At 47.3% G+C, this 25,410-nt stretch overlaps 1 protein-coding gene across 4 annotated transcripts in view; it reads left to right on the top strand.

Moving 5' to 3' along the window:
• The window catches only part of CYTH1 (cytohesin 1), a 75,495-nt gene that overhangs the window by 22,670 nt on the left and 27,415 nt on the right, over positions 1-25,410 (top strand). For 2 of the 4 annotated variants that reach the window (XM_065908636.1, XM_065908638.1), the window contains exon 1: positions 13,468-13,618. The exons of 1 other annotated variant lie outside the window; for it this stretch is intronic. In XM_065908636.1, the coding sequence (XP_065764708.1) occupies positions 13,591-13,618 (28 nt within the window). In that variant the 5' untranslated portion in view covers positions 13,468-13,590. Of the gene's footprint in view, positions 1-13,467; positions 13,619-23,920; positions 24,183-25,410 lie in introns of those variants that run through there. One more of the 4 variants, XM_065908640.1, reaches the window with a different exon arrangement.

Here is a 25,410-nt window from a genome sequence, read left to right as displayed (position 1 = left end):
CCTTGACGTCACTCTGGGTGATGGTAGCTTCTGCAAACAGACCTGCCTCCAAACCTGGTAGGAATATCTTTGAGACTGGAAAGGAGGTTTGCTTTTTTCTTTTTATAGGGAAAATAGACATCAGAACAGTGGTTTAAGAGCTTGAAGAAAATCTTGAAGAAATGCCCCTTCAAGAATAGATTATTAGAGTTTTCTTATTTGTTTTGTATTTCACTGAAACCACCTGTCTTCTAAAACAAGGAGATTAGATTTTAGACAAGACCATGGTTTCCGCTTAGTTTGTTTTTAGAATCAGTGACAGGCACCAAGAAGAAGTTCGGACTGGCTGTGTGTGTGGTACTGCCTTCCGCCTTCTCTGCCCTGCCCTGTGACGCAGGGTGAGCGTGGTCTGTCCCCTCCTGTTCCTCTCTCACGTGGTGGCTTCATCAGCAGGGCCCTGGTGCCTTTCCACGGGTTCACTTTGCACTCTGTCAGCTGAGTAAAAGGATGGGTGGAGTGCACCGATTTTATAACGTCCGTCTTGTGGTTTTACGAAGAAAAGGGGTGATGTATAATTAGTAAGTCGGAAAGGGAGAGAAGGAAACAGGAAGAGAATATGCAGCACTTGTGCATCAGAGTTGATGTCCGAGGCAAGAAAGAGTGGGCAGGCAAGCTCTTGCATTCTCCAGCCCCACCTGTCCTTACTCTTTGAGCTGTCAGAGAGCTTTGCTTTCATAAACACGTGAATTTCACACCATAATGACAGTTGTTTTCATATTTGTTGAAGGCTGGCCACTTTTTCTAAAAACTATTAATTGAATTTGGTTTAGAAGTGCACAGAACACCCAGTGAATTAATTTGATCATTCTCCCTGACATTGCTCATATTTCCCTAAGTAGTAAAAGTATCAGATCATTTCTGGAAATATCAATTGAATTTATCTTCAATGGCTAGTGCTTTTCATGTATTACAGTTAAAGAATGAACTTGCCTGATAGCTTAGTCACCATTGTCCCCTACAAAACCTTCGGCTTGTTTGATCCATAAATGTTTTCCTTTTGATGCAGGACAGCATTGAACCCATCCATTCATCATCCGGTGGGTGATGAGTATCGCATTGAGCTGATGGAACCACCTAACATGATTGCTCTGTGATTACCTGAGACCTAGGACGCTGGTTCAGCAGACGCTTTTCATCTTTGAGAAGGGGAATCTTAGTTCACAGAGTCATAAAATGTTTAGAGGGGAAGTGAAAAGTGAAAGTGAAGTCGCTCAGTCGTGTCCGACTCTGTGACCCCATGGACTGTAGCCTACCAGGCTTCTTCATCCATGGGATATTCCAGGCAAGAGTACTGGACTGGGTTGCCATTTCCTTCTCCAGGGGATCTTCCCGACCCAGGTATTGAACCCAGGGCTCCTGCATTGCAGACAGATGCTTTACCGTGTGAGCCAAACCTACCATAAATCTGAGTCAACACCTTCAGCTTGTTTCCTGTATATGTGATGTAGTAGGTGACAGTAAGAGGGTCATGGGAGGAGTCTCAGCAGCTGGACTTTGAAGAATTGGTCTTGTAAATTTCAAATACAAACATTTGCCACCTTGGGAAAAAGAAAACCATGTTACAGAACTAAAAACAATAAAATGAGAAGCAGCAGTTCCCTGCACCACCTTGAGATCCTCCTCCTGAGGGGCAGCCATTTTGAATTTTTTAAGCTGTTCAACAATAATCTTCTCTTGCTTCTTGATGGCCAGTTTCAGACCTGCTCTGCGGACTTTCTGTTGAGCACGACACTGCCAAGCCTTGTAGTATTCTGCAATCATTCTGTCTTCCTGGTACCACTCCTTGTTTTTCCTGGAGCTGTTAATTGCCTTAACTTTTCCCTTTGCCCAGCTGTCTTTGAAATTATCAGTTGTTTTCTAAAATACGGCAGCTGAGCCGTAAGCTTATCTGTGATGTGTTTTGTCTGCTTAAATGCATCAGTCAGTTGTGTCCCCCTGGATGGTGCCCGTCATTTTTCTGCTCAAATCTAGATCAGTTAGTTGCTCTTAGGTCTGCTGTCTGGCCTTTGTTTCCACTTCCCCCCAGAGTCATTTGGGATTACCTCTCTGTTGAATCACCTTTTCCTTCGTCTGTGTCTTTCCTGTTTTTGATTTACCTCAAGTACATTCTCTAGAAGTTTCCTTTGAAAGGGTATGTGGGAGGTCTGTGTTCTGAGTCCACATGTTAGAAAATGTCTTGGTCTGTCCTTAACACTTTTTGGACTTGGTATAAAATTCTTCTAGTAAAATTTTCTTCTGATTTTGAAGACTTTTACTTTACTTTTTTTTTTTTGCTTATCATTCTGCCTGTGAGATTTGTCCATGTTGTTTCACATAGTTATATTCACTTTTACAAACACACGATATTTTATCTTCTGGATATACCACAATTAAAAACCTTTCCACTCTCACTGGACATGTAGGTGGTTTCCACTTGGGGGTTATCACTACAAGTGCCGCTGGGACTGTTCACGTTCATGTTTCCTGGTATTCATGTGAATGATGTATTAGCATTTATAGGAAACTCAGTCTGTGATTTTTTTTTTTTCCTCAGCTCTGTCGTATGTCAAATGTTTATATCTACAAGGGTTTCTGGGCTTGTATTCTGTTCTGATGATCTGTCCCATGCCAGAACCACCCATCTTATAACCCCCAAAACAGAGAAGTAAAAACCTACTGGGATTGTGCTTCGCAGTGACAAATCTATATTGAACCTGTAGATCCTCTGGGAAAAGTGACAGCTGAGAGTGCTGGATCCTGAGTGTGCTTTCTCTCTCCATGGATTTAGGTCCTCTTTCAAGTTTTTCAACAAAATTTTAGAATTTTTTTCCATTAAACTCTTACACATTGTTGAACTGATTTATCACCCAATGTTAATTAAGTTTGTGGGCTTTCCTGGTGGCTCGTAGTAATGGACCCGCCTGCCAATGCAGGGGATGTGGGTTCAATCGGATCAGGAAAATCCCCTGGAAAAGGAAATGGCAACCCACTCCAGTATTCTTGTCTGGGAAATCCCATGGACAGAGGAGCCTAGTGGGCACAGTCCAGGGGGTCGCAAAAGAGTTGGACAGGACTTAGCAACTAAACAACAATTTAATTTGTGCTTTTATATGTTGACTTTGTAACCAGCAGTCTTGTCAACCTCTGTGAATGATTCTAACAGTTTAGGTTTGTTTTTTTTTAAACCTTTTCTATGTGGATAGTCAATCCACTAGTGAGATAATCATTTCCTTTTTTTTTTTTTTTTTTCTTTCTTTACAATCTTTGTGCCCTTTTCCTTGCCCCGTTTCATTGGCTAGAGCATTTGGGCCCAGTTCTGCTGGGGCTTCCTGACTGAGAAGATTGGGCTTAGAAAACCCTCCAGCACAGTACCAGTGAAGTTGCTGAGCGTGGACACCCTTCATTTCTTCCTCATCTTAAGGGAAAAGATTTCAGCCTTTCCCCACAAACTATAACATTTACTGTGAGTTGTAAATACCTTTTATCATGTTGAAAAAAAAAATGCGTCCTGTTTCTAGTTTGTCAGGAGATTTCCTTCAGTCATGGATGGCTGTTCGGTTCTTTCAGTACTTTGCTTGCAGGTTCATGTGTCATACTGTTGTCACAGTGTACTATACAACTCTGTCAGGAACTAGTCTAGCCCTGCACTCACGTGATAACCACTATTGATTTCTTAGAGTATGTTCTAAGCGTAAAACAAATCCAGGATTTTGAAACTTTAGTACAAAAAAAAGGCAGAATATTTATTATATTGATTATATGTAGAAATGGTAATGTTTTAGATATATTGGGTTAAAGCTTATTATTAAGGTTATTTTTTACCATTTATCTTTTAGTTGTTTACTGTGTAAGTAAGTAAGTATAAGTGAAAGTTGCTCAGTTGTATCTGACTCTTTGCGACCCCATAGACTGTAGCCTGCCAGGCTCCTCTGTCCATGGGATTTCGCAGGCAAGAATACTGGAGTGGGTTGCCATTTCCTTCTCCACATTTTCTGTGTAATTCTTGCCAAAAATACACAACCTCAGTTGAATCAGGAGAAAACTGCAGGCAAATCCAAATTGGGGAACATTCTACGAAGCAACTGAGCAATACTCTGAAGTGAAAAGGTCATACACTGAGGCTGGAAACGGTCATGATCAGACTGATTGCAGTGGGGTCTCCTGGATTGGATCCTGGACTGGAAGAAGAGGACCTTATTGAGAAAACTGAGGAGGTTCCAGTAGGCTTACCGGGTTGCCTATTAGCATTGTGTTGATAAGATGGTAACCTTAGAGGAAGTTGGGTGGAGGACATATGGCAAGTCCATGTTTATGCAGTTTTTCTGCAGATCTAAAATTTTTCAAAATAAAAAGTTAGCTGCTCATACTGGTTGACTCTGGAATTCAGTTTCTGAATCTCTTCTGTGGGTTCAGAAAGATAGATAAAAAACAATGTTGATTTCACATAGCTTTTGATGGCAAAGTATTATAAACAGAGATTCACCAGTACAAAATCAAAGTATAGCGTTAATACAAATTTTACTGTGGGATGTACCAATTTAAACAATTGAGGTAGATTTATATGCCCTGACAAAGGAAAATCTCTATGAAAAAAAAAAACTTACAGAAAATCATATATTAAATTTAACTTTGTGATATAAGAAGAAAAAAAAATGTACTTTTATTTTTATATTTTATATGTTCTCCATCTTCCTCCCCACCCCCAGAATGTAGTAATCATGTACTCCTTCTATAATTTAAACATAGGGAGACAGTAAGTATGGTATTTTCTGTCTTCAATGAGATCATCCTCTTTTGTGTGTTAGAAAAACTCAGAATGATTATTTAATATTTATGCTTTATTTTATAAGCGGTTCTTTGATAAAAATACAAAGACCTAAACTCAGCCCTTAGGAAAAGTTTCTTACTGATTCATATTTGTGTTTCTTAAACTAACCTCAGTGGAGAGGGGCTGTGTTTTAGGCAGTCTCAGAGTTAAGGGAATTCACAGGTGATGACTTCTCGGCGGGGAGGGGGTGTCTGGTTCCTGTGCCCGGGGCGTGTGTCCCTCGGGCTGAGGGAGCACTCTGCCGGGGAGGGCCCCCGGGCCATGTGTCCGTCTGGCTGAGGGAGCACTCTGCCGGGGAGGGCCCCCGGGGCATGTGTCCGTCGGGCTGAGGGAGCACTCTGCCGGGGAGGGCCCCCGGGGCTTGGTGTTGGCAGCCGTGGTCACAGGGCTCCGCAGCTCTCCCGTGTCTTCAGCGTTCTTCATCGTGGAAGGGAGATGGTGGTGGTTGGGGTGCTGCCTGGTCTCCTGCAGGTGGTTTTGATGCCCGAGAACTTCTGTATTTCTGTGACAATATCTCTGTGTCTCTTTGGAAACTGATGCGGCTTGTGAAGGTTACCTGATTGGTTATGGTGCAGCAGCAGGTGTCCCTTCCGTCAGAGTGACAAACCTCAGGCTGCCCAGCAGCACCATGAACCTGGTTCATGTTTGGAATTTTGCGTTGTTTTGTCTTTGAATCTGCATTTCTCAGGTCTCTTTTTCCTGCAGACTTCTTTCCAGGTAGGTTTCCTGACTGGGAAGAGAATGTGCAGCCCCACCAATACAAATGTCATTCTGTGACTTTGGGTATAAAATCATTTTCAAGAAGAGTAAGGTAATTAATTGGACTGAGGGTTTGTTTGGTGGAGAGAAGTTAAGTTTGGGGCCCACAGTCTTGGAAGGATGAATGATCACTATGCGAATGACAGAAATTCAGGTAGGTCTCTGTGGGTGGAGGGACTCTGTTGGGGTGTCAGCAGACAAGCGGGGAGATAGGCAGGACCATGTCTTGAAGGGCCTCTTGTGCTGGGCAGTTCTATATCCAAAATGCCCTTCCTCTCCCAGACAGTGCCTGCTCACCCATAAAGGTCACCTCTACTTTTCTCTTCAAGATTGTGACCCCAAGGCAGTATTTGAATCACCCCTGATCTCCTCCTAAATGCCAGATATAGCCACTAAGATTGTGGATTTTCTCAAAAGTCACTTTTCCTTTATGGACTGCTCACTCCCCCATTCTTCCTGCTGCCCCCCGGGACTGATTTTTGGTGTTCTTTCTCCAAGAGCTTGGAGCACCCGACCCTCACATCCTAGTCCTGAGCAGACCTCTGCCTCCACCCAGGGCCTCCAGAGACCTGTGCTCTCACCACCTCTGGAGCCCAGCACCCAGCTAGCGTGGCACTCAGCACAGTTCAAACTGAACACACAATAGAGACCCAAGTCTTTTTTTGAGGGAATGCAGAGTACTCAGCCTTGAATGCTCCTTGGAAGGACTGATGCTGAAGCTGAAGCTCCAGTACTTTGACCACCTAACGTGAACAAGCTGACTTATTGGAAAAGACCTTGATGCTGGGAAAGATTGAAGGCAAAAGAAGAAGAGGGGGGCAGAGGATGAGATGGTTGGATGGCATCACTGACTCAGTAGACATCAACTTGGGCAAACTCTGGGAAATAGCGCCAGGGAGGAGGCCTGGCACTCTGAGTCCATGGAGTCACAGTCAGACACACCTTAGTGACTGAACAACAACTTAGCACTGTGTTTTTCAAATAATGAGCACCAGCTTTGTGAACACCAGCTAGAACATGGTGGGCAGACCCTCAGGTTACCAGGGGATGAGACTTCTCCTAAGGACACAGGAAGTGGGAGGTTCAGCCACCACAGTGGCTCTGGGTCCCTGAGCTCAGGTCTGTTCATGGGGAAACAGCTTTGGGAATCTAGTCATGCACCCAGTGCCTCGTTAATTTCATTAGTCCACGTGGTGGGGAACAGGAAGCAGGAGGTTCAGAGGAGAATATAAATGCACCTCACATACTGCAGAATTTTGGAACCGAAAAGCCTGTGTCCAGTGTTTTTATTTTGGGTTGGGGGAGTTGCAGAGGTTCAGATTTCACCTCTGTGATTCCTATTCTGACCACCACGTTTAATACTTTTTTTTTTATGGCTATGTTGGGTCTGCATTGCTGCACAGGCTTTTCTTTAGTTGCAGCAAGTGGGGGGCTACTCTTCGTTGCAACGCACAGGCTCTACGGTGGCTGGGCTCAGCAGTAGCAGTTCCTGGGCTCTAGAGCCCAGGCTTAATAATTGTGGCACATGGGCTTAGTTGCTCCACAGCATGTGGGATCTTCCCGAATCAGGGATGGAACCCGTGTCTCCTTTGTTGGCAGGTAGATTCTTTACCACTGAGCCACCAGGGAAACCTCGTGTTTAATATTTCAATAATTACTGCACCCCACACACACACTCCTGGATCCTTCTTTCCTGCATAGCACCTGCTACTTTCTAGCATGCTAGTTAATTTATTATTTATTGTGAATATTGTTTGTTGTCTATGTCTGCCTGTGTAACATAAATTCCCATTGGTCATCACCTATTCCCATAAATTAATCACAGTGGCAAACCAGTTTTCATATAACGAAAACCTTTCAGGAAATAAGAACAGTGGAATATCACCAGAGCACACCCTACATATTAGGTAGAATATGACTTTCTTCTGTATACATTCAATAGGTAATGTATTTGCAAAAATGGCTAATTGTAAACCTTTTAACAATCTTCTCATGTAGCCAGCAGAGGGCAGCACAGTTCGAATTTATCACATCTAGTAATTTTGACTTTATTTTAAAGGACATTTAAAACTGTAGCAACTGCTTTCAGATGTAGTTCAATGTTTATCTCAATATCGTTTAATTTTTTCTTTTTGCTGCACCATGAGGCATGTGGGATCTTAGTTCCCCAACCAGAGGTCGAACCCAGCCCCCCTGCAGTAGACGCACACAGAGCCCTAACCACTGGACCGCCAGGGAATTCCTCACTGTCTAATATAGTATACTGCTTTCTCGTTTGTGAGTCATGCTACTGCTTCTGTGTCTTTGTGGAGGAAGACGTTTCTCTTTAGCATCACGAATAGGTCAAGCGCATGTTTTCTAAAGCACACAGGACCAAGTTTCTGAGTGTGATGGTAACGACTGGTGTGAGTCCTGTGGGGCGTCATTCCATCACCACTGGGGGGCGCTAAGCATTCACCCGGGCTTCTCTCAGGGATAGGGCTGCCCTCACCGGCTCCTGGAGGACTGGATCCACGTCCAGATCCCCCAGCATGAGGGTCCTCACTGAGCCCCTGGTGATGTGTCGACCCCCTTTTAAAAGAAAATTGCACAGATACTCAAAACCACATGGTTCCCCCCCCCCAGTTTTATGGCATTCTATGGCATTGATAATGAATTTTCTTCACATGGAAATTAAGATCAGATTCTGAAGAATTACACTTTTCTCTTTTTTTCCTTGCAAAAGTTAATGACTCTTCTTGGAAAAAATTGAAATTCAGATTGTGTAAGTAAGACAAAGGGTAAAAGGACATGGCTTAGGGCTTTTGAAAAATATCTAATTGACTTTCACTGTTGATGATAAAACTGCTAAAAATTCTGCCTTACAAAGTATGTGCAGGTAACAGTAGTGAGGTGCAAGTTAAGTGCACATCCAGAAATTTTTTATTTGCATTCTCTGCAACAAATGCCTAGTATTTCCTTTGTCCTCATGTCTTTTTGTTTTTGTATGTTGCTGATTTGATGCTGTTCATGTGTATGAGGAAAAACAGTACAAATCCATATTTTTCAGGTAACCCAACAAGTAGAAAGAAAGAAAGTGAAGTCGCTCAGTTGTGTCCAACTCTTTGCGACCCCCTGGACTGTGTAGCCTGCCGTACTCCTTCATCCATGGGATTTTCTAGGCAAGAATACTGGAGTGGGTTGTCATTTCCTTCTCCAGAGGATCTTCCCGACTCAGGGATCATACCAAGGTTTCCTGCACTGCAGGAAGACTCTTTACCATCTCAGCCACCAGGGAAGCCCAAGAAGTAGAAGTAACTTTCAAAAGACTATTGCAATATTTCTAGGCAACTGCAGGTTTCTGTCTGTAGAAGGTTGAGGTCTTTGTCATTTTCTGCGTCACCTTACAGATGCACTTCTGTGGGTTTTTGGACACTTGCATGATTGTGTTCTCCAAGCCTTTCCTGTTGGCAGCTTATCAGGAAAGATCTAAGCTGCAAAGAAAGAGGTCATCAGGAAACAAAATGACATATCTTCAGATCTCAGAAATTCCTCTGAGATTGGAGATATGGAGTGACGCTAGAAACTGGAGGGTGGGTCTGAAGTCACGACAGGCAGTTAAGACACCCAGTTCTTTTCCGCCTCCTATAGCAAGGCGATTTTTCTTTACCTGTGGTAAAACATGGAGATCAGGCTGTAAGGGGACTGAGTGAAGGTGTGTGTACTTACTTAGGAGCTCCTTTCTCTTTCTCTCTGCTTACCTGCCCAGGTGCTACTGGCCAGCTCTATTGGAGATCGTGTGTCTTTAGGTCACTGCTCAAGAGAAGAACCTACAGAGCCCTACATGTAGTGTTTCTGCGTGTTAATTGCTTTATTATTTTACAAAGACACTCACCACTCAACAGGCCATAGCTACTACACAGTTTTTAATCAGATTGTCAGTGCCTCTCTCTTAAATATGAAGAAATAGCCTCAGTTTACTAGACATTTAAGGACAATCCCTGAACATGATAGAACAAAGTAAACAAAAGAAAAGAAATTAAAGGAAAAATTAAAAGAAATTAGAGGAAACAGGTCATGGAAGATATAGAAGAAAACTTTAAAACTCTATACTTAAGAGTCTCAGAAATTATATTAATGAAATAAGAATAGGATGCTATCAAAAAGATAAATTCAGAGATTAAGAATGAGTTCTTGCAGATTAAAAATAAAAGAAATAGACTTCCCAGATGACTCAGTGGTAAAGAATCTGCCTGCAATGCAGGAGATGCAGATTCAGTTCCTGGATCCAGAAGATCCCCTGGAGAAGGAAATGGCAGCCCACTACAGTATTTTTGCCTGGAGAATCCCATGGACAGAAAAGCCTGGCAGGCTACAGTCCATGGAGTGGCAAAGAGTCTAACATGACCAAACAAATACCAGAAATAGAACATTCAAATAGAAAGATTGGAAGCTAAAGCAGAAAATTGTTCAGGCTGCTGTACAGAGTAGCACAGGATGGGTGGCACAGATGTTTGTTCCTCACAGTTGTGGAGGCTGAGAGTCTAAGGTCTCAGTGCTGGCGCACTGGGCTCTTGGTGAGGGCCTCCTTCCTGGTTTAGAGAGCTGCGCTCCTGCGGTGTCCTCACATGGCAGAAAGAGAGCTAGCTAACTCTCTGGCCTCTTCATATAAGGGCACTAATCCCACTCAGGTGGCTCCACCCTCATGACCTGAGCACCTCCCAGAGGATCCATTTCCAAATACCATCACATTGTGCATGAGGGGACACAAACATTTGGTCCATTGAAAGAATATTTCCTAGAAAGCAGCTCAAAAAGAAGAGGAAAAGTAGGAGTGAATAGGTTAGAATAATTAAAGGATCCACAAGAGAAGTCCAGTTAATAACAATGTCAATAGATGCTAATAAAATGCTAATAAAAATGTCAAAAAACAAGAACTGGGGGGAAAAAAGGACAGAAATTTTATTATTAGAGTATAAGATTTCAGGCCATAGGTTCTACCTGATGGCTAACATAACATATGAAATTTCATAACACTCTGCATAGAGAGAAGGTCCTGAAAACCTTTCCTGATAGGGGAAAGGGTCACATACAAAATATTGGGAATCAGAGTGGCACCATCGCTACCAGCAGTACAGGGAGAGGGAGCAGTAAGGGAATGCCTCCACTGCACGGAGGAAATATAACTTCACTTAGAGTGCCACACCCAGCCAGAATGTCAGGTGTAAGAGAAGAGACATGCAAAATTCACAGCCCTGGTGATGAAAACCCACTCCTTCACAGCCTCTCTCTGTTAGTTGAGAGAGGATGTGCTCCATCAAAATGAGGGAGTAATCCCAAGAAAGAAAAAAAGAAAGAAAACATAGAATCAGAGACTCAGGACCAGTGGTGGGAAACAGTGGACGGAATCCACAGGGTGGTCCCTAGAACTTGGGCCTCAGAACCTTAAGACTAGGCTGAGCAGAAGTGTGGAGGTTTCTGGAGGCCGTCTCAGCAGACAGACCACAAGTCTGACCATATTGACGGTTTCATAGCATGGTAGAGAGTTTGGCACTGAGCAGATAGACACAAAAAGGACCCTTAATGCTGTTATGTGGTTATTTTAACTGCAGTACATTATGTAGCTAGGTTTTGAGCAGTATTTATTGGAATACCAAGTACTGATTTAACCAAAAATGTTTGCATAATTATACCAAGGGGTTGTGTGCATGTGTGTGCACATGGGTGTGGTGTGGGGTAGAAGCCGAGTCTTCATCTTCCGTGGCAGGCAGTTGATATCTAGAGTTGAAAACTCGAGAACAAGTAGTGTAACTAGTTATTTTGCAACAGGGAGGTGATGAGCAGAAGAAATAGCTGAGAGACCTACATCTATGGAGCATGATTTTGTTGGGGGGGAGTCGGGCAGGAAGATGTGGTTTTCAGTTTTAAACCGTAGGTACTACCTGCTTTTTGTGGTGTGTGTGTCTTTTGCTTAGAGAAGCAAACCAGGCATGGTGGTGAGAGAGGAGCCTGGAAAGGCACAGGGTCCCAGGAGGAGGGTGTTGGCGCCGTGCTGGTTACGGGACTAAGGACTTTGGGCCTGGCTCCTGGCCTTGGCGCTTGTGTGGTCAGGATGGTCAGTGTGAGTTTGTGCCCTCCTGGCCCCACTCTCTACACTCTCCCCAGCCCTCTGGCCCTTTGGATTGTCCAGGCAGCTGAGGTCAGCTGAACCCTTACCTGGGGTCTCCTCCACTCCACCGCCCCACAGGCCTGGCCTGGTCAGGGCCGCCCACTCTCACTGGCCCAGGGCTGCATCTCTCCCTGTGGTCTCCCCGGACCCTGCCCTCGCTCTTCTAGACCGTCCTCTCTTCTGTCCACACTCCCACTGAGTGTGTGTCTGTCTCCTTGCAGTTGTGACTGATGTGGGTGTTATGCTGAGGAAAAGACTTTCCCCAGAACATGATGTGAATGTTCACAGAAGCTTTCTTTCAGGTTACATCCTGATAAACACATCATAAGTTGAAAATGTCACAGGTCAACATGTATGTGATACATGCAGACCGAGCAGCGCAGCTGGGCACAGCCACCTTAGATGTGCCCAGAATAGTAAAACGGCCACAGTGGGGCCAAGCCGCCTGACGCGCAGCCCGTGCCCCTGTCTCCTGCGGTGACTGGAGCAGTGTCCTGACACGGCGAGAGGAGACAGAGCGGTTGTCTGCGTACAGGGCGGCTGTGAGTGTCCGCTGGTCCCCTTCGGGACAGCGTGCTGACGGGGGGGCTGAGCTCGCTGCCACTGCCCAGCAACACAGGAGCGGATCGGACCACGTACTGATGACCCAGAAAGAGCAACATTCAGAGTATAGTTTCTACTGACTGTGTATCACTTTCACGCCATAACAAAATCGAAAAGTTTTAAGTCAACCGTTGTGAGACTTCCCGGGCAGTCCAGTGGTTTGGGGTCCGTGCTTCCGCTGCATGGGGCACGGGCTTGATCCCTGGTTGGGGAACTAAGATCCCTCATGCCCCACAGCATAGCCACAAAAAAAGTCAGTCATTGAAAGTCAGGGACCATCTGTATACTTAACTCTTGAGGTGAATATGTCTTAAGAGAAGGATAAATATATTCCACATATAGTATATATGGTTATTATATGTAGTAAATATGGCAGCTGTAATGAGAGATATAGATATTGATATATATATAAAGAGTTAAATATGTAAAAAAGAGGATGAGAATATAACATAGAAAACAAAAATCTGGATGAATATTAAGAATATATACTGAAATGTCATCAGTGGTTATCCCTGAGTGATAGGATTAAGCCCCCCCCCCCACTACTATAATCTAATTTCAACAGTAAACATGTGTCATGAATATATTAAGCGTATGCAGAAAAGAACAGTTTGGTGCAATATATTAGAACATACAATGGGGATGAAATTGAACTTATATGGGAATGATGCCCTTAGTTGTTTTGGTGTGGGTTTATTTTTTTTTTTGCCTCTAAAATCTGCCTCCTATTTTTATCCCGTGACCTCATAACATACTGTAATGATTATGATCTCTTAGTCACGCTCTTGGGAAATGCACTGTTACCTCACTGTGAGACAACCTGGGGTTTTTAAGTGATTTCGTTCTAAGAAAGTACTTGGGAAGTGAAGAGAGAAATGCCAGCTCTGTCTGTTGCTTTGGGTGAGTCTGAGACCAGAAGTGCCACTGTTCCTCACTGGACTCCAGCCTCAGACTGCTTCCAGGGAGGAGGTGGTTAGCCTCTAGGGAGCTCCTTGAGTTGACTTCAGGAACTGGGTGGTGGCCGTCAGCTGGGAGTGACGCTTCTGTGGATGGAGGCTGATTGGTCCAGGAGCGCGGCCAGGGAGTTCCCCGGCAGTCCAGGAAGCAGCTCTGAGCTGTCCCAGCGTTGGACGGCCCACAGGTATTCCCGCCCTCCTCCCAGGGCTTCGCACTCTCAGCTCTCCTTTGAAGTACAAACTCCAGCAGCCTTCAGGGTCCTGCTGTGACAGAAAAGATGGTCCTTAAAACCGAAGAAGAGGATGGTGAGTCTCGGTCCTGGCCTGGGTGTGTGGGGTGAGGCTTAGGTGTCTCTTTGGATCTACATGTGACGACATGTGCTGTGTGACAGACAGTTTTACAGCCCCTTGAGGAGTACCAACTGAAAGGCCCTTGCTTGTGTGTGTGTGAGAGAGAGAGACTGTGTTTTTAAACTGAAAGTGTCCCCCAGCCCCCACCCCACTCTGCCTTTTGTTGGGGATCCGCCCTGGGTGCGTCTTGGTGGCGTTTGCCCTCCTACTTGGCGATGGTGTCTGACTTCCTGAGTCTGAGTAACAGTCTTAGAAGCGCTGAGAGTTGCGTGTACACCAGTGTGACACTAAAAAAGGAAAGATCTTAGAGACCAGGTTTGAAAGTACCTGAGGATGAATAATATCCGTGAGGTTCAGGATGAATAATAACTGTTTTTATTAAATAAAAATGTAACAGAGGGAATATCCATAGTTGTTTGATCTTCCTCTTTTGGTATTAGGTAAGGACTGAAGCCTTGCAGGGTCGGGGAACTTCCTTCGTCCTCTCCACACCCACACTGTAAACAGTGAAGCTGTGAGTACAGTGCTCACAAATTTTGTGGATTCTAAGTCCCAAAAGCTTTTGCAGAAGAACTGGCTTTAAAGCACCCTAGGTCAGGGCTCTCAAATGTCTTGAAGTTTTGTGTGTGGACCTGTGTATGCTTTATTGTGATACTTTCATCAGATAGCCATGTATTTTTTGTGTGTTTCGTTTTGATTTTTTTGACATGTACACACTGCTGTTTTGTTTATTTATTTATGGCTTCCCTGTGTCTTCGTGGTTGCACACGGGCTTTCTCTAGTTGCAGCAAGCGGGGGCTTCTCTCTAGTATTGGGGCATGGGCTTCTCACCGTGGTGGCTGCTCCTGCTGCGGAGCGCAGGCTCTAAGCGTGAGGTCGTCAGTTGTTGCAGCACGCAGGCTCAGTAGTTGCGACTTGCTGGCTCTAGGGCGCGCGGTCTTCAGCACTTGCGATACAGGGGCTCATTAGTTGGGACTGGAGGGCCCCAGAGCGTGCAGGCTTCAGTCGCTGTGGTGCATGGGCTGAGATGCTCAGCAGCATGTGGAATCTTCCCAGACCAGGGACTGAACCCGGGTTTCCTGCATTGTCAGGCAGATTCTTACCCACTCGTGCCACCAGGAAAGTCCCAGATGGCCACGTTTTAGTGCCTTTAAAACAAGAAGCAAAATATATACTGGTTTGTAGATAGTATTGGATGATGTGAATAAGTCAGAAATAAATATTAAGCTGGTTTTCAAAATGGACTGTGTGAACGTGATAATAAACTTTAGGGGTCCTTTTTATCTTTTTCCTTGTCTGGTTCACTGTAAAATGTATTTGAAGTTTCATCTTTGTGTCAGACGGTATCATGGACCACACCCCACCGGGTGGCTCGGAAAGCTATGCTGTGTGTGAAAGCCTATGGGGGAGAGGGGCGTTTGGTCAACAACACCTGGCATGTGAGGAGGGGATGATGATGAAGCAGTTCTCTGTCAGGGCTGAACTGTCCCCCCAAGGCTTTCAGGTTTTGTATCTGAAAGGTGTGTCCACCGTAGCCACGGTCTCTAGCTCGAGAGTGGGGGAGGACACTGGTGGGTGAGGCTGCGGTGGCAGGGGTGCACTGGCCTGGGCAGAGGGTGACCGCTGCTCGCTGAGCTGGTTCTTCCCTCTTGCCTGCTGCTGCTCCTTCCCGGTGGCCTGGCTTCAGACCTGCTGAGGTGGTGCTAACAATCACGCTAAAGTCAAAATCAAGGGGTTCCATGCTGTCGGCTTCTGGCCATCCTAGAGGCTTTAACATTCAACATAAACTGCTCAGTGTGTATGCCCTTGATTCGTGGGTGGGATTAGGGCTAGGGCATTTTGAAATCAATTTTTAGAGATAGGATTAATGGGCAACTTTGCTTTGAAAAAGTAGTCTTCAGAATGGGTGGTTCTCCATTTCCCTCAGCGGCCCCCCCCGGGAATGCTTCATCTTGTTGTTTGTTTGAGACATTGGGGGGCACAGTGTTGCTAAGATAGTTGCCCCTAGGGACTGAGATGAGATGACAAATGGCATTGGGCGTGTGTGGTAGTGAAGGGAGCAAGTGGACTTTCCCGGGCCGGCCCCCAGCGTCCCGGGAGGGCAGGTGAAGTGTCAGCATGTGCTTCTCACACAGCTGCGTTGATCAGACCCTCGCCTAAGGGCCACCCGCACAGGGGCATGAAGCTTCAAAAAATGTCTCTAAAGAAGTCAGATCTTACCTGCTGCACGAGTCTGCAGTCCTTCAGTTACAGACATGGCTTTGCCTCTGTCCTTCCCTGTTACTGAGGCTCATCAAGTTCCACTCTGGTTATGCAGGTGCGGGTGAGTGAGACCTAACCAGTGGCCAGTTATGCCCACGTGTGTAAGGATAGAGTCCAGTTGTGCAGGTGTGTGAGACTTAACCTTTGTACTGAGTTGAGCACTGTTTTCTTAGCCGCCTGAGGCTGTTTTCAGCTGTTATCTTTTGAATGTTTGACCCGCCTTGGTTTGCCTCTGAACCTTCTCTCTGGATTCGGATCTCAGCTCCCTGCTGAGGGGGACACGAGACCCTCACCGGCACAGCTCACGCTGTCTGCTGGGTGCCCCGGGCCCTGAGCGGAGCTGTGCTCACAGTCCCCAGGCACTCAGCCACTCCGGCCTCCTCCCCTCGCGTGAGCCTTGCATCCACATTCTCTTTGCATCTGCTCTGTCCTCAAGTCCAGGCTCTGAGGCTGGTCCTGAGCAGCCTGGCTGTGGTGGCCGCCTGTGCCGCTGCTGAGGGCTCGCCTGCCTCCCGTGCTGGCCTGTCCTCTCCATTCCGTGCAGGGCAGGGCTGAGCTCTTTAAATGCCTTCCCCAGCATTGGCCAGGCATATGCAGATGCGCAGTGAGTGCTGAGCTGACGTGGCATGATTATTCCGGGGAGAGAAAAGAAAGAGCTGACAGCTCAGCCAGTGAGTTTGAGTTGGACTTGGTCTGTTCCTGGATTATTTATACTCATTGAATCTTACCTCATCTCTAAACTGGAGGTAATACCGCATACATAGTTCATTGTCAGGAAGTGCGCAAAGTTCACAATTGAGCTTTGTTGTCAAGTTCAAATAATGGAAATAAAAAAAGATTTTAGGTCGTGGATCTTATGTGCGTATAAGTTAGTATTATTTGTAGGAAAATATACTGACTGGAATGGAATTAAGTAGAGTGTCTCTCCTTTAGGATGCTGGATTTTCAGATTGCATCTGAAATACTCTGTCCGGTGGTAACTTACCCCTTATGCCACCCTCTCAGTGTGGTCCTTGCCGTTGTTCCAGCCTCCCATTGGGCAGGTTGCTGAGGCTAAGGGGAGTTTTAATCCAGAAAGCAGAGGTGCTGTAAGTGCACACCCCATAGATACTCCCCACTCCCTTCCTCATGCATTGAGTTTGTATTTTGCAGAACCAAAAATGGTTACATCTCTATTTTTAAGCAAGAGCTCTTGGCATTGTACAAAGCACACATCTCAGCAGACCTACATCACCATCTGCCAGGACCAGTTTTGAAGGGGCCTCTCTCTGGTCTGGATTTCATAGGCTCTGGTCTGGATTTCTTTGGCTCTGGTCTGAATTTCATAGGCTGTCTGTGGAGCACACCAGCATGAGTGCCTGCAGCGCTGAACAGGTCAGGACTGCCCTTTCTTCTTGATGAAGGAGGTTGAAGAAATGAAGCTCAGGTTCTGCTCTGAAAAGAGTGGACCTTTATCTGTCATGTGAGGCTTTCCGCAGCCTCCCAAGTTTTCTTTGCTGTGGAACATAAAAGCATAGGGCTGGCTGTCGGTGGTCAGGACCCAGCATCCAGGAGGCAGGTGGGGTGTGGAGGGCAGCAGGTGGAGTTGTCTGAGGAGCCAGCATTGTGGGAAGAACAGGCAGGGAGTGTGGTCTTGGCAGGACGCAGGACTGGGGCTTTAGCAGCTCCCAGCCTATAGAGTGGGCTGCGGAGCCAAGAGCAAGGGAGATGCGGTAGATCTGGACAGGAGGCGTCAGGACCTTGCCACTCAGCCCTCCCTGTTGCTCTGGAAGATTCGCTGAGTGTGTTTGTGGTGGTGGTGGGGAGGGGCTGACTGGACCTACATATAGTTTGCTGCTGGTTACCTTAAAAGTGGAGGGCTAGACCTTCTGCACATTTTATATAGTAACCATTTCTCACTTTTCCCTTGCATTTTGCCAGTCTTCCAAAGGCACCTTTACTGAATTTACATTGTTCTTGTCTTTGCTTCTCTGTTTGCTGAAGCCAAGCTGAGATTTCCTTTTTAGAAAGATTCTTGTAACAGCTTCTGTCTTCTCCTGTTACCTTGTGAAGAGCTTCTGCTCATGGGGACTCAGATGGGTTCACCTTGCAGCTGAGACTGTCACTAGTTCAGAGAGGCCACAGGCTCATGGGATGCTGGCTCCCAGGGCACGTGGAGCTCCCCCGGGGCTGGTGTTGGGCAGTGCTGCTGAGACTCACTGCTCTCAGGACCCACGTGTCCTCCTCCTGAGCCCGCGCTGGGTGTGACACACCAGGGAGAATGGACACAGAAGTCAGGCTTGCTTCCCTCAGCTCTGCTCATGGTCAGGACTCGCCCCGCCACTTCCTTCCCTTCTTCCGAAGATAATTTCTTGACTTTTGTATGGTTTTCTTTCCTTACCGTACAGAGAAATCATGAAAGCTTAACTTCTGACCTAGAAAAAAGCAGCACATTTCTTTTCCAAGTTAGTGACTGTTTCTGCATCTCCTTTCTTTCTGGCATCTTGAGTCTCTTCTCCTTTGTCTCTTCTATTAAGAGTTCAGGATTCTGATTCATAGAAATTCAGTGGAATCCTATATAGACAACACAGCCTGATGGTATAGTTCCCCCCAGGGATTTTACATGCATTATATATAACAGGACTCCAAGTATGTTCCTCCCAAAAAAGAAATAGTTAGGCATAAGCTGAGCAAATGTTTAGGGGTAATTGGCTGGTGACATTTCTGTATTCTTTTCTGAATAGAGATTTCAGTGTAAATTTTTGCCTTAGTTTTGGATCCAGATAAACAGAAAGGTATAAAGTGCGGCATCGCTGCCTCCTCATTCCCTGTGTCTCTGAAGAGGGTCCCTGTCGACAGTTTCAGGTGCATCCTTCTCAGATCTGTGCATTTCCCAGCATCGGTGTCACATGCGTGGTGTCCTGTTCCTTCTCGTGGCACTGTGTCTGGGAGATCTTGCTGTTCTGGCATCTGTGAGCAGCTCACTCTTTTTAACGACCAAATTGTGTGTAAGTAGTTTTTTTCACTTTTGCAATTTTGAGAGCATGTCCGTTGGGTAAGTTCTTAAATGCAGTTGCTGAATGGAGAAGTATTGCACAAAGTTTACGCCCTCTACGCTCCCCCAGCAGAGCCTGGACCCTCATACCCTTGGCAGACACTTGTTTCTGCCAGGCTCTTGGGAAGCGGTGTGGCATCCATGCTTTAACGGAGAGTTGAAGCGTCCGTCCTTCATGTCTGGCCATTGTGTTTCGGTAACCTGCCTTTTATGTCCTTCACGGCTCATGTCTGTCTTTGTCTTACTGCTCCGTATGGTGCTCTCCTTGTGGAAAGAAGTTAGCCCTCTGTCATAGATTTTGTACATTTGTTGTCCTGGTTGTTTACCTTTTAGCTCATAGAACTTTATTTTCCATTCAGAAGCCTTTCATTTTATTATAGCAAATTGAACAGATTCTGAGATTATGACCACATTAATCTATGCTTTATTCTAGAATTTCTGTGGTTTCTTTTTTTTATATTAAAATATTTGATTCAGCTAGAATTTATTCTGATATAAATGAGGTAGGCATTCAGCTTAGCTTTCCCTCAAATGGGTAGCTAATTGCCGTACCACCATTGACTGAATGATCCTATTTTTCTTTATATTTTTGTATCTTTTAAAAGTACTTTCTTTATGAGATTTCATGACTTGAAGTGTTGCAGTATTTCTTAAGTTTCCTTTCTGCTGTTTTCCTTCTCTATTGCTGAAATTTCAAATTATTGACACCTCACTTTAATCTCTTGGAGAAGGAAATGGCAACCCACTCCAGTGTTCTTGCCTGGAGAATCCCAGGGACGGGGGAGCCTAGTGGGCTGCCGTCTGTGGGGTCACACAGAGTTGGACAGGACTGAAGCAACCTAGCCGCCACCGCCGCACTTTAATCTCTGGCAGCAGCTCTCTCACATTACCCTTCTTCCTTTTCATAGTTGCCTGTGCTATTCACATATGCATTTTCCATGTGAACTTTAATATTGTTTTATCCATCACACTTCCTGTAAAACTCTTGTTCATAATGTAAATAGTATTTTTAGAAACCGATGTGCAAACTGAGGACCGCCTTCCCGCCCTGGGGTCCTCCTGCCTGTGCTCAGAGCGTTCTTGTTTTCTTGGTGGCTTCCTCCAGCCATGGTAATCATGCTAGCTTGCAGGGAATTTGCTGGTCTTGGGGGGTAGAATCGAGGGAGGATCTGTTTGTATTAGACGGAGGAGGCCCGTGCCCTCTCCTGGGTCAGCCTGCCTCCCAGAGCTGGCGGTGGAGGGGCACTGAGCGACCCTGGATCTCCATGGGCAGAGCTGCCCGTCTCCCGCCTCCTCCCCTCCTCCCTCCCTGCCTGCAGTCTCCCCCCGCCCACCCCCTGCCACCCTGCCACCCTGCCGTGCCGTCTGCCAAGGGCCGGAGGGAGAGGACCCCGAGAGTAGTCCCGGCAGGGATGAGTCCCCGTGCTGCGGCTGGGATCAGGCCCCCATCTGGAAGGTGGGCTGCCTGTGAACGGACTCAGGGCTGCTGGGACCCAGAGAGTGGGGGCCTGGGTTGGTGCCTCTAGCTCCTCTCAGGCTTCTCTCAAACCCCGAGAACCTTCTCTGGACCTCGGGCAGCTCTGAGAAGGGTTGATGTCTGGCACCAGGAGCCAGCTTTTTCTAGTCTGAGGTTAGAGTTAGGAACTGCTACCCTCTCAACTCCTTCTGACCCTTCTCAGAGCGGGAACAGAAGCCAGTCTTGGCTTCTTTGAAGAAGCATTTATGCTCCTAGCTTTTACTAAAGAGTAACTCAGCATTTTAAAGCAGAAGGAATGGAGTAGAATGGTTGAAAACTCCATGCCTGAGTTTCCTGTTTTGCAGAAGCAGGGGAGGTGGGAGTACTTAGACACCCAGGGCTCTGCCTGGTGCAGGCTGGCCTGGGGCCTTTGCCCAGAGGATGTGGGACTTGGGGATGGATTGGCAAGTTTGTGATGTTGATGATTTGAAAGACACTGATTCATTGCCTCTCAGGAGTTGTCTGTGGAATTAAGTGCAGGTGGGTGGCCGTGGAAGCTCTGAGCCGTCAGGGGGCAGAAGACACTTAGTTCTGTGCTCCCACTCCTGAGCTGAAGTTTCCCTGCCTTAGATGAATGCGCTGTGTCCCTGTCACTTCTCCCTGGTCACCCCAGAAATGCTGCCCATCCTTCTCTCCTGGTGCCCCGACACCCCCTGTGACTCTACCTCACCGCCTGTCCTACAGCAGTCAGATGTTGTCTTCAGGCCAGACTCAGAGGACACCGGGACACCGGTCAGGTGTCTCCAGGTCAGACTCAGAGGACACCATTTCTGACTCGTGCGGCTTTCCCAGGAGTTTCCAGTTTGTTCTGTATCCCCGTTTGGCCTTTGTCCCCAGCCTCATGTGCCCTCTCCCCGCTGGCCCGGCCTCAGCTCCCGCGAGGCCTCCTGGGACAACCGGCTTTGCCGGCTTTGCTATTGCTGACCCCACAGCACCTGTCACCAGTGTTCCGTTGGCCCTTATGCTGCTTGACTCTCTTTCTTTAAAAGGAGCGGTAACGTGGAAGCTCTTTGGGGGTAAACCCGTGTCTTTCTGTATCTTCTACAGTAACTAATAGAGCACCTAGTTTATGGGTGGTAACCATTTTTTCCCCAAAAGATTGTTGGAGTATGAATCTGAGAAAGTAATTTTTTAAAGCTTTTATTTTCCCTGTTGGTAGATTTTCTGAGATTATTACCTAGTACCCAGTCTTTTTCTCCAGTCATTGCTCTGATTTCATAAGCTTGATTTTGGGGCTATTTATTTGAGATCTGTCTGTAGATATGAGGTGAGCCACACTGCAGACTTCCTGTCGGTAGCTTTTCTTTGTCACTTGTCTCCTTGCTTCCTCGGATCATACTGTTTGTGCAGAGAATTGACTGTGGTGTAGGTTTTGCTGCCAGCGAGTCTGGCCTGGAGGCATGTTGAGGTCTTTGCCAGTTTACACGTTGCAAGTCCAGCCCCAGCAGTGGATCCTGTGTCGCTCAGTTGTAGCTGGTGGGTTCAGGACAAGCCACACCGAGCCTGTGCCTTATGACCGAGTTGTGCACAGGAAGTGATGTCAGGATCCACCTACTGGGCCCTTTAAACCCCTGGAGGGTATGTGTGCCTATTTTGATGTTACTTCAAAAAGGGGGATGTAGCCCTTAGGACTGTGCAGAGTGCTGTGAGAATATTTATGATATTTTACTGGAAGGCAAGAGCTTCATTTCATGGACAGAAACCCCCCCTGCAAACAGGACAGTGTCCAACCAGGTGTTAAACTTCATGATACAAACACGTTCAGAGGATACCATATGGACGAAGAAGGCCTTAGTGATGGTTCTTTTGTATGAACTGAGGGAGTTCTTCCTGGAAGAGGTGGTCTTGATGGCTGGGGAGGATGAGCCTCTGAACAACAAGAAGGAAACGGAGATAGGTTGTATGTGATTGCTTACCAGACCCAGTATCTAGTAGGGATTCTCAGCTGGTATGTTTGTTGAAAATTTGTCTTCCTTTGTAGCTTTAAACAGAGATTTCATAATTTTAGGGTTTGTTTCTCATAGATTTGGTATGATTCTTTTAGATGAGAACTCTTATGACACAAAAATAAAACTTTTCATACTGTGATTGTTTCTCTAAAGACAGGCTGGGCCCGCAAAGCCCAAGTGTTGGTCAAGTCTGGTGACCCTGTCCTGGTGATGAGGAAACCTCAGAGAATGGAACCCACATTAGTGTAGTGGCGGGAGGGAGCCGTCTATCAGCCGTCTGTCAGCAGTTTCCTGAGGACGGAGCACTGGAAGGCAGGCCAGAGTGTGGGATTTTTAGTTTTTTTCCTCTTTTTGTTGTGTGTCTGGAGCAGTGGTTCTTAGGCAGGGTGGTTTGACCCTGCAGGGGATTTGGCATATCTGGAAGTCTGTGGGGCTGTCCTCTCAGCCTAGGGTGGGATGCTGCTGCGGGCATCCAGTGGGTGGAGGCCAGGGTGCAGTTAAATGTGCTCTAAGGCGCAGGACACCCTCCCACACAGAAGGAGCCCCCAAACAGCAGTAGTGCCGAGATCGGAGAACTTCATCTAGTGTAGTAGTTTATTTTCTCTCTTTCTCCTCGTGTATTTGGCACTTGTCTTAATCCTTACGTCTCTTCCCTTATTAGTCAAAGGCAGCGCTTCCCAGAGGAGTCGGCAGACACAGCCTGCAGTCGCCCCGTGTTCTGCTTTAACACGGGGCCTGAGCCTCCAGACCCCAGGTCTGGGGCCTGAGGTCCCCGATGTGTGTCTGCCAATGCCCTTGGTGATCCTCACACCTCGAGGGGGACAGCCACTCCTCTCAGGCTGTAGTGATGTTTCTTGTCACCAGCCGTCTTACAGTGTTGTCCTAGACCCACCTGCCACTCGCCCTAACCAGCGTGTACCGGCACGCTGGGTTGGAGCCTCTGGTGCTTGTGGCCTGAGCAGGAGGCAAGCCGTTTTAGTAAAAGGCTGGAGCAGGTCACCTGCAGATGGGGGGCTTAGGGCTGCAGAGGACCAGAAGGGGTGGGGCCTGGGGTGGGGGGAGGATGTTGGAGCAGCGGGGTCAGCATCCCTGCCTGCTGACGCTGTTGGTAGGGGGCGAGTCAGGGGGTAGGGGGAGAGGGGAGGTGGCCTTCTGCTGAGGATGACAGAATAGCCTGCATTCTGGATCCTGCCCTCCTGTTTATCCCCTCAGGGAGGAGAGGTACCTTAAGTAAGGGTTAACATCCTCCCGGGGAAGCCACCATCAGCCTTTTGCTTCCAAGGGGGAGGAAAAAGCCGCTGCAGCCTGTGAGCAAAGGCTCGTGGAGCGTCCCCTCCCCCTCGGAGGCCTCGAGTGGGGGCGCGGTGGGCGGGGCGCTGTAATTGCATTCATGGAAATAAGCCTGGAGGACTGAGCACACGCTCCAAGTGTACGCCTGGCGATAGCTCCGCGGCCATCTCCAACCACGCCAGCCTTCCCCACCAGGATCGCCTTCCTCCGCACCCGGCTTTCTCCTCAGCTTTTGCGTCCCCGCCTGGCTGCCGCCTCTGCCCGGGCAGTGCGGGCGCACATGCCGCGCGGGCTCCGTCCCTGCCTCCACCCGGCGCTGGGGGGGCTGCCAGGGGCCTGGGACTGGGGGGTCGCGGTGCCGGGCCACCATGGCCTCTGAAGCGGACAGCTGCCACTTGCTGGGGCGTTGACGTCGCTGCCCCAGGGCTGCCGGGATCCTGGGGCCACCGGAGAGGGGACTCGCCCCGGGTAAGAGGCCGGGTGGGTGGCGCGGGCGAGCCCACCGTGTAGCGCTTCCTCCTGTGCAGCGCGAATCCCTGTTATTACTATGCGCCGCTGCCGGCCTCTCCCACCCCGGAGCCAGGCAAGCCTGATGTGTGCAGCGCTGCTTCTCTGCATGTCTGTCGTGTGGTTTCGCATTCTGCTCTCTCGTCCTAGGGTTTCTTTTTTTTTTTTTTTTTCCTCCAGTAGCTTCTAATAGAGGTTTCAGCCTTCAGTGTGGTTTTTTCCTAGGCCCCAGATTAAGGAATAAGCTAATAACCAATTTGTATGGTCCTGCTCGGATGAGGTTAAAAGAAGGACAGAAAGCAGAGGGGCAAATTCTGAGAGATCCCCCTCCCAACCCACCCCTGGAGTTTTTATTTTACTCATCAAAAACTTGGGAACCTTCCCCTGGTATGAGTAGCCCTCTTCCCAAAAATGCACATAGAAGAGGAGCTGGAGTCCCTTGTTTATTTTGCTGCCAGGAGTCTGTTCCAGCTGTCAGGCTGAGGGGGAATGTTTCAGTCTGCAGAATATTCAGGGTTTTACAAAGGGCCAGCGTGCACATAGGTTTTAGGAAGGTGAGTAAAGGCAGAGGGAACTGAGTGGGGTGCCTCGGGTCCTCACCGAGCCTCTCTTTCGGAGGGAGGGGTGTGGTGGCAGAGCTGTGCAGTGCCCACATGGCAGCTGGCTTGGGGAGGGGGCAGCGCTTGCTCTGCCTGGGAGGAAGGAGAAGGGCACCGGTGATGGTGGGGTTTGTCTGCTGGGATGGGAGTTCCCAGGCTCACCCTGAGAGTGGAGGGCTCCTTTCTCGAGAAGCCAGAGGTGGAACATGGTTCTCCCTGTCAAGCTGGCTCCAATTCTGCTTTCAGTCCATGAGACCCTTTCAGGAACAGCCTTGGAGACAGAGATTGAAAGTGTGAGCACGGGGAAGAAACTGCTGCAGAAGTCCGGCTGAACCACGTATTACCACTGCCAGGTTTTAGAAGGAGCTTGAGGGTCTTCAATGATTGTTTTCTAGTTTTCAGCTTTTATTGAAAGCAGATGTTAACTTTATTTTTCTAAACCAAACTTTTAGGATAAAATTTTATGACTTTGTCTCTTTTACTACCTTGAAATTTGACCTCATTTCCCTTTGATTACCAAACCTATCTTCAAGTTCTCCTTTTTATTAGATAAAACGTGTCCATTCCTTCTCTAAGTAAGGTAGGATGAT

Source organism: Muntiacus reevesi, chromosome 18 (assembly GCF_963930625.1).
Source record: "Muntiacus reevesi chromosome 18, mMunRee1.1, whole genome shotgun sequence".
In the NCBI taxonomy this organism is placed as follows: Eukaryota; Metazoa; Chordata; class Mammalia; order Artiodactyla; family Cervidae; genus Muntiacus; species Muntiacus reevesi.
Note: the sequence above shows the minus strand (reverse complement) of the source record. Positions and strands in the feature narration are given on the sequence as shown.